Source organism: Carassius carassius, chromosome 43 (genome assembly GCF_963082965.1).
Source record: "Carassius carassius chromosome 43, fCarCar2.1, whole genome shotgun sequence".
In the NCBI taxonomy this organism is placed as follows: Eukaryota; Metazoa; Chordata; class Actinopteri; order Cypriniformes; family Cyprinidae; genus Carassius; species Carassius carassius.
In genome coordinates, this window is record NC_081797.1 from 14,739,504 (window position 1) to 14,757,813 (window position 18,310).

Sequence of the window (18,310 nt, forward strand, 5' to 3'; positions counted from 1 at the left end):
TTTCCATACACATTTAGTCCAAACTAAGTAAAAAGGGGGAAGTTAATTTGAATAGGAGGAAGAACGACATACTAAAAGTTCAGAGGTTTGCATAAACCAAGCATTGTAAGTCAAATGTTCAAGCCAGTTGGTGAAAAGAAAAACACTCAATTCTGAAAGATGACATAATTTTCAGGAGGACGGTCAGTTGTAATTGCTCATTTGACGTTCACATCACCACAGGAACACCAATAAATTAGATGGAACATCAGTAAAGGCCACTGCACCTCTGAAGTCCGAAATACGGATACTGTGAGATACACATTCTCTGACCAGCAGAGGAAACATAAAGCAAAACGAGTCAAGTTTACTTGCGTCTTTAGTGCCTTTTTTTTTGTCAAAAGTCTTAGAATAGATTCCCTCTGCTATTTAACAACAGTGAGGCTCATTGGCTTTGGCCAGTCATTCATTTAAGTAACTACGTACAGTTGCGTTTATATTTCAGCAGGGGAGACGGGAAAAGCTCTACTCATTCGTAAGAATATGTGAAAGTCATCATTTAACATCGAGTTGGAGCCAAAAGTAACATTAAAATTGATACTCTGACTTCAAAAGACCACAGGACCTAAAGTCAAGACTGTTGGGTTTTATGCCAGAGAAGGACAAGCCCAAAGCTCATATATCAATCCACATCAAAGAAAAATTATGAAAAAGAATCAGTATGATCGTTTATACCATTTGTAAACTGTTCAAGATTTAATGCTATAGTGTTTATGCCGTGATAGATACATTTATGTTGGTATTAGTGGGCAGGACTGTGGATTTCTTTTTTTTTTACATTGAATTTCGCTGCAAGACCGTGATATATGCCATTCTCATGGTATGAAATAAATCATACCATTGTGATGGATAGATTTCAGCCACTGTTAATGATTACTGACAGTATTAGTGACCCCGTAATTAACATTAATAATAATAATAATAAAAATAGCCAGTGAAACCATTTGTCCTTTCTGAACGTCAGCCATTCATTGTGCAATAACTCCTATTTGTTCTCATATCTGTGGGACGAGAAGCATCATGCCCACGCACTCAGAAAATTGCTCATTAACTTGTAAAGTAATTCAACAGGTAATTCATCCCAACCACAGAGATAATGATCTCATTTGTCATAGAGGGGCTCTAAATAACTGAACCATCAGAAACAAAAATAAGCATCACCATTTTAATAATCAAACCTTGCCATCAGAACATTATAACTGCTCCCTATTTCTTTTTATATGATTCTGCTACTGTTACCTGCACAGTATTACCTGATGTTCTATTAAACTCAAAAAACATAATGCATGTGTTAATATGATGGGATATTTCATACTGATTTTTCACAGGTGTTTTACCTGTATTTGAAATTATGCTTTTCACTGTGTGGTGTTGTGTTGTATGGTTTAAGTAAATGTACATAAATGTAATAGAAAATTACCTTTAACGTTTTTCTACTTCAGTTTTTTTTTTTCTTACAGTGAAGTTTTGTTAAAGTACATACGTGTACAAAAGTACCTTAATAGCTTTTAAGTAGAGTTTTTATTTTTTATTCAATTCTTTAATATAAACATTTAAACAACACAATTTTAATTGTTTACATTTTTTATTATAATATACCATATTTTTCGGACTATAAGTTGCACCTGAGTATAAGTCGCATCAGTCCAAAAATACGTCATGACGAGGAAAAAAACATATATAAGTTGCACCGGACCATAAGTCGCATTTATTTAGAGCCAAGAACCAAGAGAAAACATTACCGTCTACAGCCGAGAGAGGGCGCTATATGCTGCTTAGTGTAGACTACAGGAGCACTGAGCAGCATCTGTGGCAGCATAGAGCGCCCTCTCGCGGCTGTAGACAGTAATGTTTTCTGTTAGTTCATTTCTCTCGGTTCATGTCAAATTAATTTTGATAAATAAGTCGCACCTGACTATAAGTCGCAGGACCAGCCAAACTATGAAAAAAAGTGTGACTTATAGTCCGGAAAATACGGTACTTATTAATTTATGTAATGATGTTTACATTTTCTGAAAAAATGTGAGTCATGCTTGCTTCATAAATTCATATGTATGAGCCAAAGTAATAGTAATAAGCAAGACTAATAATATAGTCATTTTTCAATGTGGTATTTTAATTATAGTTTGTATAATTATGGGTTGTATAAATGTATTATGTTAACTGACTAAATAACTATGGAAGTTGAGTTGATAATAATTACCTATAATGTTAGCTAATAAGCACTTTAAGAAAAAATTAGGCAACTTCATTATAGGTCAATATTTTTTATAAATGTAGAAGTGTTAGTTGCATCTTTTTTCATCTGTAATTGCTCAAACCAACAATTAGCTCTGTCCCAAACTCACACTATAGGTTGCTGGGTTGGGATGGTTGGGATATCTAACCAGTAGGAGCTATGCCACAGACTCAGAGTGTTAACATTTGGGGGAGAAATCAATCCCCTCATGCATATAAGAGATGTCTCTGTGTCTAGAGATGTCTACGTGATTCTTTTTTATTATCTAAGATTTGTATCTTTCCAATTAAATAGAGAAGATTTTTTTAAGAACTAAATATTTTTAATTATCTAGTCAAGATGCTTTTTATGCATGAGCTGAATGTGTTCAAAGTACTGAATGTCACCGGAGACCAATTAAAAGAGCACACAACCAACAACTCATGCCCAATGATATCAGCACAGCCCATGTTAGTGGTCTCAGGTCTTCAGATGGAGCACAAAGTCTTCTCCCAAAGAAGCCTGAGTGAGGACAGTACTGGGTTGAGAAGGTTTACTCGTAGTTGTTTATACCAATTTAGCTCTTCGTCCCTCATGGGAATATCCTGATTGGACTGAAGTTGTGTGTCTGAAAGTATGATACTCTCAGGGAAAAAAACAAATGTGTGCGTGTTCCTCCTATTATTTCCCAAAAGATCTGAATATCAAGGGGTTATATATACTGTATTAGCTACAGCTATTACTGATAAACAAGGCACAAAATCATACATGTGGCATTAAATAATTATATTTTGTGGATTCACTGATCCGGCTGATACTGTTATATTAAACCAATGATTATTTCTACTTTATGGCTGATTACAGATAAACAGCTGATACTAAATTTTACCCTTTTTTCCTACATGCATTTAAAGGGTTAGTTCATCCAAAAACTACTCACCCTCATGTCGATCCAAACCCGTAAGGCCTTCATTAATTTTCAGAACACAAATTTAAATATTTTTTAATGAAATTCGAGAGATTTCTGACTAGGGGTGGGCGATATATCGATATTTAAAATATATCGAGATATTTTTTAAACACGATATGGATTTTGACATATCGTATATATCTATATATTGTTTAAATTTAATTCTGATTCCGCCACTTTGCTTGTTTGTCTTCTCTGTGCTGTGCTCGCCCCCGCCTCCTTGATTTTGTTCCCCCACCCCTCACGTTGAACATGGCGTCGTCCGCAACCAGCCCGGAGGCTGCAGAACTACAGTCGTGGCCAAAAGTTTTGAGAATTACATAAATATTGGAAATTGGAAAAGTTGCTGCTTAAGTTTTTATAATAGCAATTTGCATATACTCCAGAATGTTATGAAGAGTGATCAGATGAATTGCATAGTCCTTCTTTGCGATGAAAATTAAGTTTAATCCCAAAAAAACCTTTCCACTGCATTTCATGGCTGTCATTAAAGGACCTGCTGAGATCATTTCAGTAATCATCTTGTTAACTCAGGTGAGAATGTTGACGAGCACAAGGCTGGAGATCATTATGTCAGGCTGATTGGGTTAGAATGGCAGACTTGACATGTTAAAAGGAGGGTGATGCTTGAAATAATTGTTCTTCCATTGTTAACCATGGTGACCTGTGATTGGAGATGAACGACACGGTGGAGTGATTGGAGATGAACGACACCTGTTCGACCCACCGTCTTGAGTCCCACGAAGGAGATGGAAGGATATAAAACTGGAGCGACGACAGTGAAGGATGAGAGAGGACCAGGCCTGGGCTTTACTTTATGTTTTGGTTTTTTTTGTATGCATCAGTCGTCTGCGAGGGGCTGATGCGCTGTTTTGTTTGTTGCTGATGCGCTGTTTGGAGTTTTTATTATTACAGTGGTGCCGAAGCCCGGGAGAAGGAGGGACGCGCTGCTGAAGATCCCTCGCCGCTGTGCTGAATCCGCGGTGCCATCGAGCAGGCGAGGAGGTGTGGCGCCATGGACGCTCCAGGCGGTGGGCTGGAGTGAGTTGCCGGGGATGGGCGAGCTCGCTACCGGCCGTCCGTGAGGGAGCGGAGGAGTCGGCGCCGTTAGCCAGAGAGCCGGAGCCTGCTGCCGTCCGCCTGAACGGGAAGGAGCAGGGAACAGGGGACTCCTGCCGGCTGCCCAAAACCGGAGGAGTCGTCACCGTCCACCGGGCGGCGGAGGAGTGTCGTGCCGTCCACCGAGGGCCGTTCAGTGCCACCGCCAGGCACCGCGGAGGAGATCACCCAGCTGGTGGAGGGCCGAGCAGCAGTGCGTCTGGGAACCGGAATTTTTATTTTTCTCTCCCCTCTCTTGCTCCTCCTTCCATCTCCTTTTCTCTCGCCTCGTCTGTCCTACCCCCAGGTTCCCATGAGCGGTCCCCCCCGGTGGGAGGGGAGGGAGAGTAGAGCGTAGTCTTGGGAGTACCCCCCGGCTTGCGAGGGGCGATGGGGGTATGTGACGAGTGGGGCGGGGCCGAGGGACGTGGGAACGAGCGAGGCCGGTGGAGTGATTGGAGATGAACGACACCTGTTCGACCCACCGGTCTCGAGTCTGGAAGGATATAAAACTGGAGCGACGACAGTGAAGGACGAGAGAGGACCAGGCCTGGGCTTTACTTTATGTTTTGGTGTTTATTTGTGCGCATCAGTCATCCGCGAGGGGCTGATGCGCTGTTTTGTGTTTATTTTGATTATTAAAGTTTCATTTTGATTGTCCACCGGTTCCCGCCTCCTTCTTCCCGATGATTATGGAGTTTTTACTATTACAATCATCAAGAACTTCAAGGAAAGAGGTTCAATTCTTGTAAAGAAGGCTTCAGGGCGTCCAAGAAAGTCCAGCAAGTGCCAGGATCGTCTCCTAAAGAGGATTGAGCTGCGGGATCGGAGTGCCACCAGTGCAGAGCTTGCTCAGGAATGGCAGCAGGCAGGTGTGAGCGCATCTGCACGCACAGTGAGGCGAAGACTTTTGGAAGATGGCCTGGTGTCAAGAAGGGCAGCAAAGAAGCCACTTCTCTCCAAAAAAAAACATCAGGGACAGATTTATCTTCTGCAGAAAGTATAGTGAATGGACTGCTGAGGACTGGGGCAAAGTCATATTCTCCGATGAAGCCCCTTTCCGATTGTTTGGGGCATCTGGAAAAAGGTTTGTCCGGAGAAGAAAAGGTGAGCGCTTCCATCAGTCCTGTGTCATGCCAACAGTAAAGCATCCTGACACCATTCATGTGTGGGGTTGCTTCTCATCCAAGGGAGTGGGCTCACTCACAATTCTGCCCAAAAACAAAGCCATGAATAAAGAATGGTACCAAAACACCCTCCAACAGCAACTTCTTCAAACAATCCAACAACAGTTTGGTGAAGAACAATGCATATTCCAGCATGATGGAGCACCGTGCCATAAGGCAAAAGTGATAACTAAGTGGCTCGGGGACCAGAATGTTGAAATTTTGGGTCCATGGCCTGGAAACTCCCCAGATCTTAATCCCATTGAGAACTTGTGGTCAATCCTCAAGAGGCGGGTGGACAAACAAAAACCCACTAATTCTGACAAACTCCAAGAAGTGATTATGAAAGAATGGGTTGCTATCAGTCAGGATTTGGCCCAGAAGTTGATTGAGAGCATGCCCAGTCGAATTGCAGAGGTCCTGAAAAAGAAGGGCCAACACTGCAAATACTGACTCTTGGCATAAATGTCATGTAATTGTCGATAAAAGCCTTTGAAACGTATGAAGTGCTTGTAATTATATTTCAGTACATCACAGAAACAACTGAAACAAAGATCTAAAAGCAGTTTAGCAGCAAACCTTTTGAGAACTAATATTTATGTAATTCTCAAAACTTTTGGCCACGACTGTAGTATAAAAAAAAAAGACAACTGGCTCCATTATATGGAGATACCTCGTTTTTAAGGCGTCGGGCGAACAGCAGGCAGACGTCTACTGTAGGGCCCTATGATTTCCGCGATGCAGAAAACGCGGACGGAATCGCGGAATCCAGTCATAAAAACAGAATTTACAGTTTAACGTGGAATGTCACAGAATTTGTAAAATTTTAAATGAATTAGGTCATTGCACTCACATCAAATCGCGATATGGACTAATATCTGTAAATATTAAGCCAGAAAAGTCTATTTAAATATGAATCCTGCATGTTCTGCGTGTCTCTGTTAATGAATGGCGCAGAAGCGCGTCTTCTAACTAAATGAGGATGTGAACACATGAACAACATCTCGAGAACTGCACTGAGAGTCACTTCATGATCATCTGACCATTTTATTTCAGTAAAACTAGTGTCATATATCACATCATAGACTGTAGTATCACATACACAGAACAGTAACGGTAAACCCGTCAAAATAAAAGTATTTGCCAAAAATCTATTACTAGCCTATTATTCAGCAGAATGTATTTAGCCCACTACTACTACTATTAAAATGAAACGAACATAATTTAAGGAATAATCACACAACATTTCTTCCATGTATTATTTTTAATAGTAAATCCCCTTTGTTTACCAAAAAATAAAGTTTGCTTAATTTTCAATAATTAAAAGATAAATTAAATGAACGTTTTATGCCTTCATTTGATAACCAGAAAAATGTGAATACACAGAATTTCAGAGGGGAAAAACATTTCACATGAGGCTATTTTAAGAAAAGAATTTAACAAATTAAGTTGTTTTTATGCATTTAAATAATTACACTTGCTTTAACACAGAATTAGGTAACAATAAAACATATGGTGAAGAAAAAAATAAAACATTTCATAGGGCCCTAAACATGTAATATTTGGCATATTTGTTTTTACAGTAGTTTTTGGGGGGTTATTTTTCCTGTAAACATATTGAGATATAAATCGTATATCGAGATATAGCAAAATATATTGAGATATATTTTTTGCTCCATACCGCCCAGCCCTATTTCTGACCTTGCACAGACACCAACATAACTGGGCCTATTACCTTTCTGGGCCTTGAACATTTCAGTTGCGTTGATGTCTATGTAGGGTCAGAAAGATCTTGAATTTCATCAAAAATATCTACATTTTTGTGTTCTGAAGATGAACTTACAGGTTTGGAATGACATGAGAGTGAGTAATTATTAATAACAGAATTTTCATTTCTGGGTGAACTAACCCTTTAATATAAAACAATAAAAACCTCAAATCAGTTGTTGTTGGTAAATGTAGGCATCCTGACTTTATAACGTATAGTATTAAAAATGGGTAAGATTACATTTAACAGATATTTAGCAAAAAATAACAAATAAAATGTTGGATTTACTTTGAATATATATTACATTTTATTCAGTTTGTTACGTGCTGTTTCTCTAATGATTTTTTTTTCTCTAAATTTGCTATTATATTCCACAAATAATTACAAAGAAACTGCAAGTAACACAAACAGAAAGACTGAAAGAGTATTTTCTTGAAAAAAACATACTCTGATAGTCTTGTTTTATTTACAACTTCAAAAAATCTTTTTACAGTGAACGAGAGCTCACTATTTGAAGCAAACATTGTCTGTTTTATCTTTCTAGAGCATGTTTTGGTGTCTTCACCACTCCGGCCTAAGATTCACAGTCATGTCTTTAACCCAGATGAAGCCAAAAGGCCTAATGGTCCCCCAGAGATATAATGCCCTAGATATGCCTTTCACCCCATTTCTGCCAGAGCAAGAACCCCAAATCAATGCCATTGAGAGAAACCAATTAATCACTTTTCCATCTGGGTCAATAATTTTAATCTAATACGATAAGGAAAAGGAAGACAGCAGTGTCCTGAGACTGACCTTCTGGACAAGTGTCCAGGAGTTGTTTATCAGTAAAGTAGACTGTAGCTTGATGCTTCCTGGCATAATTTATTTTATTTTTCAGCTAATTTAAATCCCTGTTTGACCCAGTACAAGGCTAACAAAACTGATCATTTAGCCCACCAATACATGACGCATTAACAGGTAGGGAACAGAGCAACCTGAGCGAACATGTCCATTAGGCATCTATTCTAAGAACAGGATACACACACGAGTCCTGAATGAATAATGGAGAGGGCCCTCCAGGAACTCATCTCATTAATGCCATCATCTGACCAGAAACCAACCTAATGATCACAAACACTGAGCAAAAGGATGTCATGCATGATTAATGGCAAGCAGCTCTTCATCTTAATATATTTCAGTGGCATTCAATTGCCTACAAATTTCTATCTAACATGTTAAATGTAGATATCAAACTCACTATTTCATATTTAAAAGGAATAGCAGTTCAGTAGATGTTCAGCTACTAATTGGACCTAGAATAAAATATGGCCTGTTTTCAGAAATCTGTTTACCCTATAACATATAGGCTATGGCAAATTAAAAAATATATGGTCTATTTGAATAAACTCACTAATCACAGACAAATATGAAATAGGATCATTTGTTTGATCATTTGTCGGAACTGGCTGTTCAGTACATCGGTGAGATTTCAATGCTATCCAAATGTAACTTTTGCTTACTAGCATGCTGCCCACGTCCAGATGGTAAGAGTTTGCAGTGCAGCCCAATAGGATCTGGAAGAAGTGTTTCCCAGAGATCCTGTGTACATATATGAGTGGCTCCCCATCTTTCGTTCTTATATAAACCCTATGTTCCATTTTATTTGGTTGTTGCCTAGTTTGAAATGAACATTTCTGAATCAACAGCTTACTTGTAAGGCACTCTATGCATAATGTTCTCTATATTAACTCATGGGTAATGCAGTCCCTATCATCCACTCTACATCCTTAAAAAATGTCACCTTTCCATAAATACATCATAAAATAATCAAAATATTTAGTCTTTTCTGGGCTGAATACAAAGGTTCTGGGTAAGGAGAACGTGAGGCACCTGTGAAATCTCACACAGCCTATGTTTGGGACTTTCAAATTTTTCACTTTAGCAAAATATAAACATACCACGGCTGTTTTGCTGTAAATTTTTTAACCACTTGCCAATGTTAAATTACCTGTGTAGTGTAGTAATACTGTTACACACGACGATAATAAAAGCTGAAATCGTCTCTCACGATGAATATCGCCGTAGAAAACTGCTAACGTTAGTCTCGTGACCTGCCGAGATACGCGATTTTAACAATGGCGGGAAACCCCTCAGTGATTTAACCCTGCGCTTCCTGTTTTGGCCAACAGAGGGAGTGGTTTGTAATGGTTTCAGTGATAAGTTATTGAACAGAATGTCTTCTGGCACTGGGATTTTTCAGCAAGATGGAAATTTATTTTAAAATCGAGCTAGTATATCTTGCTCTGTGTCTTTACTAGAAGTTTTACAGCATGGATATTTGATTTATTTCTAATTTGGTCAAAATTATGTCATACATTATCACTAAGTAGCCTACTTAGTCTACCGAATCTACAGATCATCACATTTTATAAGCTAGATATAAAATATATATTAAACTTATTAAAATAAATAGTATTATATTACATTATATTATATACATTTGACACTATCTACCAGTGTTTAAATGAGAGGCCAAGACAAAAACACATTGGCCTATGCAATTACACTCAAATATTAACGAAAACATATAATGAATTCATTTTCACAAAAATCAGTTTAATTTTGTCCTAGTAATCAAGAGTCAGTGTATGAAATATGGCAGTTACAATGTCTAACCACAAGGTGGCATTGTTATTATTATTATCACACTTCTAGTCTGTGCTGGTGTTTGGTTGTGATAGAATAGAATAGAATAGAATAGAATAGAATAGAATAGAATAGAATAGAATAGCCTCTTATTGTCATTGTACAGCTGTACAATGACATTTTATTGTGACTTACCTCATTTTATGAATCACTTTAGTGATAAGTGACGTTTAATGAGAGCTCATAAGCCATATCATATTTGTATAATTATTTTGTATGTGCCTAAGGCAATTTGACTTTTGTTTATCTTGGTAGGCTAACATTATACTTCACACGGTAGGTCAACGTAGCCTAATTTCATAGTCAGTTAGCAAGATTTAACTGTTTGAATGGAAATATAATTTATGTTTTCGAAACCCAAAGGCTCTTAGTAATTAGGTAATTAGGTGTGTTTGATCTAGATATACAAGGTAACTCATAGTTTTAGGACTATAGATTTGCTAAAGACAATACATCATAGCCTAAGGCAAAAAAAAATGGGCTATCATAGTTAATATTTTTCACAGAAGCAATGAAATCATGAGCCACCCAACTTAAGCACAATATTTCAGCAACTGCAATTCATCTTTTGTTTATAAGAAATACAGATATCATTTACCAGATACCAGTTATCAGTATACTGATTCGAGGCCAGTTAATAGTTGTTTTAATGCTGCTATCATTGTTTAAAACAGCACACTGGAAACAGATCTAAGATAAGCTAGGGAGCTATCATCATAATTACTGTTTTCTTCCATAATTCAACAGAAACCTGATAAGCTGAAGGCCAAAAAGCAGCTCAAAGTTTGTGGAAAAGTAACAAATTTCAGCAGTCATTAGAAAATGTATGCATGCGTATCAAGGGCGTTCTTAAATCTAGCCTCAAGAATCATTGTTGAACTGTCTGAATGAAACAAATAGAACTCAAAATTATACACTTACAGTGAAGAAAGGCTCCACCCTAAAGCTCTTATCATATAAATAAGACCGTAAATTCTTCAGGCAAGAACCCAATCAGTATATTCAATAAAACAAAAGACACCAACCCAATGTGAGTCATTATGGGTTTTAATGACATTATGACATTTACAGCTCCTGGAATCTCATTGAATAACATTTTGGCAGGGCATGATGGTACATTACGAGGACAAATTGGATGGGATAATGAAGGATTACTGAAAAAGTAGGGCAGTGGTCTGAAAAGGAACAATATTGACACACTTGACAAAATTCAGCTCATTATTAGGGAGTGAAATGAGCGAAAATCCATTGCAATATGTAACAAAATCATTTATCAAGAATAAAGAAACACTTGTTCAGTTTCTAGAGTAGCTAGTCGTTTCTCTGTCCAGCTTGATCCAGGCAGGTGAGAAAAAAAAACACACACACACACAAAAAAGCTGGTTCATTTCTTGTGTTGCAAGGTCTTAAAAATTACACTTTAAATATGAAATGTTTTAAAACTGTGCTAATTCTTTACAAAAAAAATTATAATATTGTTAATAAATTATTTAGGTCTATGTATCAAACATTTAATATTTAAGATATCATTATTATTATTATAGATAAGGTTATTAATATATTAACTAACTATATATTGTACCATTATTAGCTAATAATTAAGGTATCAATGTAAGGATTATTCAAACTTTTATGATTTGATTCAGTCATTTAATATTTTAGAGATTTTTATTCTTCTTATTATATGAAATTATGCATATAATAACTATATCTAGTCCGCACACATGAACACTGTCAATACTCTTTTAAAAAGCATCCCAGGATGCACCTCATGAAGATTTAATGAAATTCTTATTAAATTACAATTTCCTGACCTTATTAGTGGATCATGAATAACCAAACAAGAACATCAATAAATATATTAATACTTTATTGCTTCTACTACTTGTACAAAAGGGGCATTTTTTAATTCTTAGTAAGCTTTTTTCATTTCACATTAAGTGTGAACAAACACAAGTACAGTGTCATATCAAAAGTATAAAATCAATGTATATAAGGGATTTTCTTTTTTTTTTCTTGAGGCACATTTTCTGGTTCCTTTCCACTTCTGGTATAAATCTGGCAGATTTATACTGGTAAACAACACTGTTTTGTCCCTGAACACACGCAATCACGTGACTGGTGCACAGGGAGTGATGCAATTGTTAATTAACCTTTTATACACATAAACAAATATATTTAAACACATGTATGTAATGTATAAATATGCACTGCAAAATGGTTTAAAATCGATTAAGGTTTAATACTTTAACAGAAAAAACATTATTGATTTTTTTTTCTAACAATGTTTTAATGAAATAAAATGAGAACTTTTGAGCCCTCTCATTTATAAGCCCATTGTACAGAATACATCCTCTTCTGATGGTGAGGTATGTGAAACATACTAATAATCACATTCAGGCTCAAGGCACTGTATTATAAACAATTCACATTGAAGCAACTGCGATTTCCTTTAAACTTTTGACCAATAGGTGGCGCAGTCCTGAAACATCTCAAGTATCATAATGTCCTAATGATACAAAGTTTCATTTCACAATCCAAAAGCACTGGCAACAGTTCCTGCTTGTCCTTCCCTGACAGAGGGTTGGAGTTTTCAATGCACCAAAACTCAATGATGTAGCATTATATCTGCCCTGATTTCAATAAACATACATTTTTTTAAATGAATGGCATCTAATACACTATTAATATCTTAAGAGCTTTACAAGTCATTTTCAGGCTTGATAAATGACCTTATTTTAATACACTTAAAAACAAATACAAGGAGTATAACACTGGATTTCAAATCCAGCCCATTTCGCTTGCTTCGTCAAATGCAAATTTAAAAAGGTGCAGTCACATTGGTGAAATTTCTCACTTAAAAATCATCGAATACTGCAGTGAATTACATGACCAACTTGAACCCGATGCGAACCGGTTGTGAAATCTGAAAATCTTTTGCCAAACAACAGTAAATGTGACTGCACCAAAAATCTGCGCAATAAAACAATAAACATAAAATTAACAAATATCATACAGAATAATGAAGTTGGCTATATCACTCATGCACTTTTGAAAGGCAATAAAATCTGAAGACATTTCAATAAAGCAGGGGTGCCCAACCCTTCTCCTGGCAATCGACTGTCCTGCAAAGTTTAGCTCCAATCCTAATCAAACACACCTGAAGCAACTAATTAAGGTCTTCAGGCTCAATTAAACATTAAAGGCAGGTGTGTTTGATTACAGTTGGAGCTAAACTTTGCAGGACAGTCGATTGCCAGGAGCAGGGTTGGGCACCCCTGCAATAAAGGAATGCAAATATGTTGTATATTATATATTTACAGCGCAAAGGCTCAAGGCAAAGTGGCGCAAAGACGTTAAACATACATATTTTAACATTATACAAGTAAACTTAAAGTAATATATCTGGTAAACTCTTCCTTATCCCATTATTAACATGAATACATTTACACATGGCTTTAAACAACATGAACAAATGTTTTTATTCTATATTTGCATTCAGACCTCAACACGCTTGCTTAAAACAACTCAGCTTGTGCGTTTAGAAACGGCACTGGTTCACCTCAAAACCAGCATGCGGCTGGGATGTTTATATCGTGGAGTTTCAGGAAGTACTACTTCTCTTCCTGGTTCGAGGTCTCCTCAGCATCCCCTCCTCCTCTTGATCGCTCTCACACTCTCTTTCGAACATAGCCACTGTTCGACCTACGTAGCCCTTCTTGGGTTTGTCCTGTAAACGATATTGAGATGCATTCCTGAAATGGGATTCGACTGATATTTCAACATGCCAGAATCTTGGGTAAGACATCAGAAGCACTCTAATGGTTTAACTGGTCATATTATTTGATGATTTGCCTGGAGACTCCTGGATGTTCTACAGCCAGACAGTTATCGTTTTTGGAAATGATTAAAGGAGTATAACTGAGCAGGCAAAATGAAATACCTGTGTTTTAGTTGGACCTTTCTTCATCATGCGTGTCAAGTGGTTGCAGAGGGCCACGATTCGGAAAGAAAGCTATTGGAATGCAGGGAGAAGGGTTAATTTTGGAACTTTTAGACTAAACATTACAAAGGTTTAAAAGCCTGGGGTCAATAAGATTTATACCACAAAAAAAATGCATTAAATGGAAAAAAATGGACAGTGAGGACAGTTCTTTGGTTATCAAAGAATCGGGAAAAATTTCATTGATTCTACAAAAATATCAAGCAGCACAACTGTTTTCATCAGTGAAAATTTATAATTTTTTTTTTTTTGCAGCAAATCAGCATATTAGAATTATTTTTAAAGGATCATGTGACGCTGAAGACTGGAGTTATGATGCTGAAATTTCAGCTTTGCATCAAAAGAATAAATTAAATTTTTAAATATACTGAAATAAGAAATACTGTAGGTATTTCAAACTGTAATAATATTTCACAACGTTACTGCTTTTCACAGTATTTCTGATACAATAAATACAGTCTTGATGAGCAAAAGAGAGTTATTTAAAAAATAATAATAATAATAATTGCAGACCCTGAAGTGGATTTGAATAACTTATAATGACCCTAAAATGCCACATTATTTCAACCTCATCATAGTAAGATGATGAGGTCATAGTAGTCACATGCATATGATTATAATTTTAACAAATACATATATATTATAAAGAGTAAATTGTAGTAGCATCACAGTTTCCATGTGTTAAATTGTGTTCCGAAGATGAACAAAGCTTTTACGGGTTTGGAACAACATGGGTGTAAGTGATTAATGACAAAATTTTTATTTTGGGATGGAGTATCCCTTTAAGTTGGAAAAAACATCCTCAAATAACATTTCTTTCAACTGTTAAATTCAAAATGTTTTAGGGCTAAGCACTACATGGCTAAATGGTAAAATGTCTAATAACAGCTTTAGCTAGAAAAGTCCTACCTGCCACCTCCTCCGAGCATATTGTCTCCTGAAGTTCTCAATGTTCACCACAGATTGGCGTCGCACCAGGGCTTGTCTGGGGTTTATGGGCTAAAGGAAAAACAGTTACAGTGTCATAACCATTCAATACAAGTCTTTGGATTTCACCAGTTTATTAACTACCAGGTGAAAAATCTCAAGTCAGATTTTTAAAAAAAATGAATAGCACACCTTTCCTCAATAAACCACATGTTTCGAGGTATCATATCTGTAGCACACACAGTGTTCACAATAGAGTCCTAGTCCTGAATATGAGCAATAATAAAAGTGATGCCTTAACATATAAATACACAAGTTCCAAGAAATACACACCCCTGAGGGACTGAGTATAGTTTATCTCTTTCCATCCCACAATGCACCACAGCCAGCCGCAGGACTAATGATCAGTGTGAGATATGTACTGTAATCATCATTCCAGTGCTTTATTGTATGAAAAGTATGGAAAGAAATAACATCACTGTTTACGTCAAGCCGCATGCTGGTATGACGTGCTGAAGAAAACGTCCAAGTGCTGATGTTCACAAATCAATCCACATATAACAAATATGACTTTTTGATAGAAAGTAAAGTAACACCAAATTTACATGTGCAAGAAAGAAAAGTTACATTAAAAGTGTCAATGAGCATGTAGTGCTTTAAATAGGTACATTCACAAAAAAAATAAAGGACATTTAAACTTGTAATAAGAAAGGAAAAGAAGGAAAGAAAGTTACAATTTATGGCCAAAATCATATTTATGGCATCTGTAAACAAAAAAAAAACACCCCATGCATAAAGATGTAATGAAATCATAAAGGCTAACATCATTTCAACTTAACACTATAAATGTTCAAAAAGAATGCCTAGTAGATGTTTGGTCAGCATTTGACCAGAAATGAAAGAAACACTGACAAGAACAACCATATTGATAAATATGGTGAATGCATGTGCATTATCTAATTATTTTAGTTTAAAGTATATACAAAACAATTTACAAATAAACAACACAATTTTAAACTACAGCAAATTCAATTCCAAACATGTCTCAAAAGTGTCTCAAATGAATGGTCTGTTGAGGTAATAATCTTAAAACAATCATTTAAAAGTTGGGATATAAACCTTATTAGCTTATTAATAAGGTAACAATGTTTGGGCATTATTTGGGCATGCTGCCTACAAATTCTTCTATTTCACTGCCTAAAAAACAAATGCTGCTTTGTCGTAAATCACTCGTTTTTTATTATTTACTTAAAAAATATATATATATATATATTCTCTTTCAACAAAAACTAAACTCTCAAAATATAAAAGTGCATTGATGAACTCAAATATTTCTTAAAGTAGACCAGACATGTCATCCACATTTATAATAGTTGTCATAGGCAATTTTGTTAAAGATTTATTTTTGGCTTTTTTTTTTTGCCTTTATTAGGATAGGAACAGCATATGAGATAAAAAGCACAGTAGCAGGGGGAAAGGTCTGCAAGCCGGGACTCGAACTCAGGATGCCCGAAGAATAACAGTGTTATTTGTTGGCGAGCCATCCAGGAGGCTATGGGTGCCAAGGCCATAGACATTTTTTTACCATTTTTAATATTTTATGAATATTAATTTGGCTTCAGTAAAGGTCTTTAGAATTTAAAGGGAAAGTTCACCCAAAAATGAAAATATTACTCTTGCCCAAAATGTTAAGGGACAAACTTAGATTTTTTTTTTTACAGGAGTTAACATTGCTACTCTATCAGATCACATCCTGCTTCTGCCATTGTATTACAACTGCAGTCTAATCTCCACTAGCTAGACAGAAATCTAGCTAGACTCTAGCTAGATTTCTGGCTGCACTTGAGGATGTAGATCGCCACCACAGTCCTTGCTCAGCAGCTCCTTCAGGGCCTCGTTCACCTCATTGTTCAGAGCTGAAATGGATCTGAACCCCTTGTTCCCAGCCTCTCCATTTAGTGATCCCATAACCTCCTCCAACCATCTGAGTTCAGCGTTCAGCTCCTGTCTGAGGGAGCTCAGGTGTGCTTCTCTAGTCAAGTAGCGACTGTCAATGCTGGCTAAGCTGGCGTCAGTTGTCCTCAAGTCCTCCTGGAGGCCTTTCCTCAACACCTCTGCTTTGCGAAATTTGTAGCGCATCTGCGAGAGCTCCTGACGAATGCTTTCGCTCTCCTCTTTATACCAAGCTTCCTTCTCAGTGTAGATGGAGAGAAGAGCCTCAACATCATCCTGAAGGGATTCACGATTCTGAGCCACTTTTTCGAGACCCATTTCCACCAACGAGATGTCCTCCAGAACGTTGGCGAAACGCTCAAAGTTGACATAGGTGTTGTTGGGTGGCATGCTGGAGTGGGATTGAATGGTGTACTCTTTCAGGCGTTTGGTCTTCAGCTGCTGCGATTCCACTTTTGTTTGCACCTCTACGGTGGCACTGTTGTCCTCTAGCTGTTCGTGGGTCTTCGCATAGAGAAATTAGGAGGAAGAACGAGTAAGAAGCTAGTTCGCTTTTTCACCAGGATGACAAAGCACTCAACTCTTGCACAGGTAAGCAGCAGGTCCAGGCAGGAGGAGTTAATGCTGGTCTCGGGATGTTAGGATGAGGAGAACAGCAAGGTACACACAGGATTCAGTCGTCGATTAGAAGAATTCATTAACATGCGATTGCTTCCATGATGAAGACTTACATGCAAACATGCATCTAGTAGTTGGCCAACAAGGTAATACCAGGATTTGCTATTTGGATTTGTGAGTTCACCCAAGAATGATATGTTTGGCATCATTTATTCACCCTTGTGTCATTTTTAGGAATTAGGTCTTTTTGAGGATGTGTCAACTGTCTTTTTCCTATTAAATGAAAGTTAAAAGGGTCCAAGACAACATTGACCCCCACTGTATGGACAAAATTAAAACACTTCTTAAATATCTTCACCTGTGTTCCACCCCTGTTGAAAAAAACAGGATTTTGAAGCATGGCAGCTGGCTTAAGCTTGTCCTTAGTTGGTCATGAGCTGGTTTAAGCTGGCCATGAGCTGGTTATAAGCTTGTTATGAGCTGGTTTCAGCTGGTCATGTGCTGGTCCTAAACTGGTCCTGAACAACTAGCTCCTGCTCAGGACCAGCTGTAAAACAGCTTATAACCAGATAAAACCACCTCAAACCAGCTTCCATGCTTTAAAACACACCTAACCAGCATATGCTGATTTTATCAGCAGGGACACAAGAAATAAAGAAAGTTTTACAAGTTTAAAACACATGAGGGTGAGTAAATGACAACAATTTTTCACCTTTTGGATGAACTCTGCCTATAATTGTATATTTCATGTATAGAAGAGAGAGGCGTATGTGATATTACAGCCACGATATGTATCTTGATGAATGTAAAACCCGAGGTAAGTCATTCTGTACAAACCAGCAGAGAAAAGGTCAACACTTGT

At 37.1% G+C, this 18,310-nt stretch overlaps 1 protein-coding gene and 2 long non-coding RNA genes across 4 annotated transcripts in view; all 3 read right to left on the reverse strand.

Annotated features, from left to right (window-relative positions):
• Positions 1-10,976: 10,976 nt before the first annotated feature.
• Positions 10,977-12,107, reverse strand: LOC132124702 (uncharacterized). The gene is made up of 2 exons (XR_009426795.1): positions 11,312-12,107; positions 10,977-11,268 (listed from the first exon to the last, which is right to left on the reverse strand). It is a non-coding gene; the product is annotated as an uncharacterized LOC132124702 (long non-coding RNA).
• Positions 12,108-12,168: 61 nt separating this feature from the next.
• Positions 12,169-12,810, reverse strand: LOC132124703 (uncharacterized). Its single transcript, XR_009426796.1, has 2 exons — positions 12,630-12,810; positions 12,169-12,580 (listed from the first exon to the last, which is right to left on the reverse strand). It is a non-coding gene; the product is annotated as an uncharacterized LOC132124703 (long non-coding RNA).
• Positions 12,811-13,545: 735 nt separating this feature from the next.
• dapk2b (death-associated protein kinase 2b) overlaps positions 13,546-18,310 on the reverse strand; it is a 29,244-nt gene continuing 24,479 nt past the window's right edge. Inside the window, exons 10-12 of one of the 2 annotated variants that reach the window (XM_059536188.1) lie at positions 14,860-14,949; positions 13,891-13,962; positions 13,546-13,677 (exon numbers count right to left, since the gene is read on the reverse strand). In XM_059536188.1, the coding sequence (XP_059392171.1) occupies positions 13,552-13,677; positions 13,891-13,962; positions 14,860-14,949 (288 nt within the window). In that variant the 3' untranslated portion in view covers positions 13,546-13,551. Of the gene's footprint in view, positions 13,678-13,890; positions 13,963-14,859; positions 14,950-15,306; positions 17,335-18,310 lie in introns of those variants that run through there. The other variant, XM_059536189.1, reaches the window with a different exon arrangement.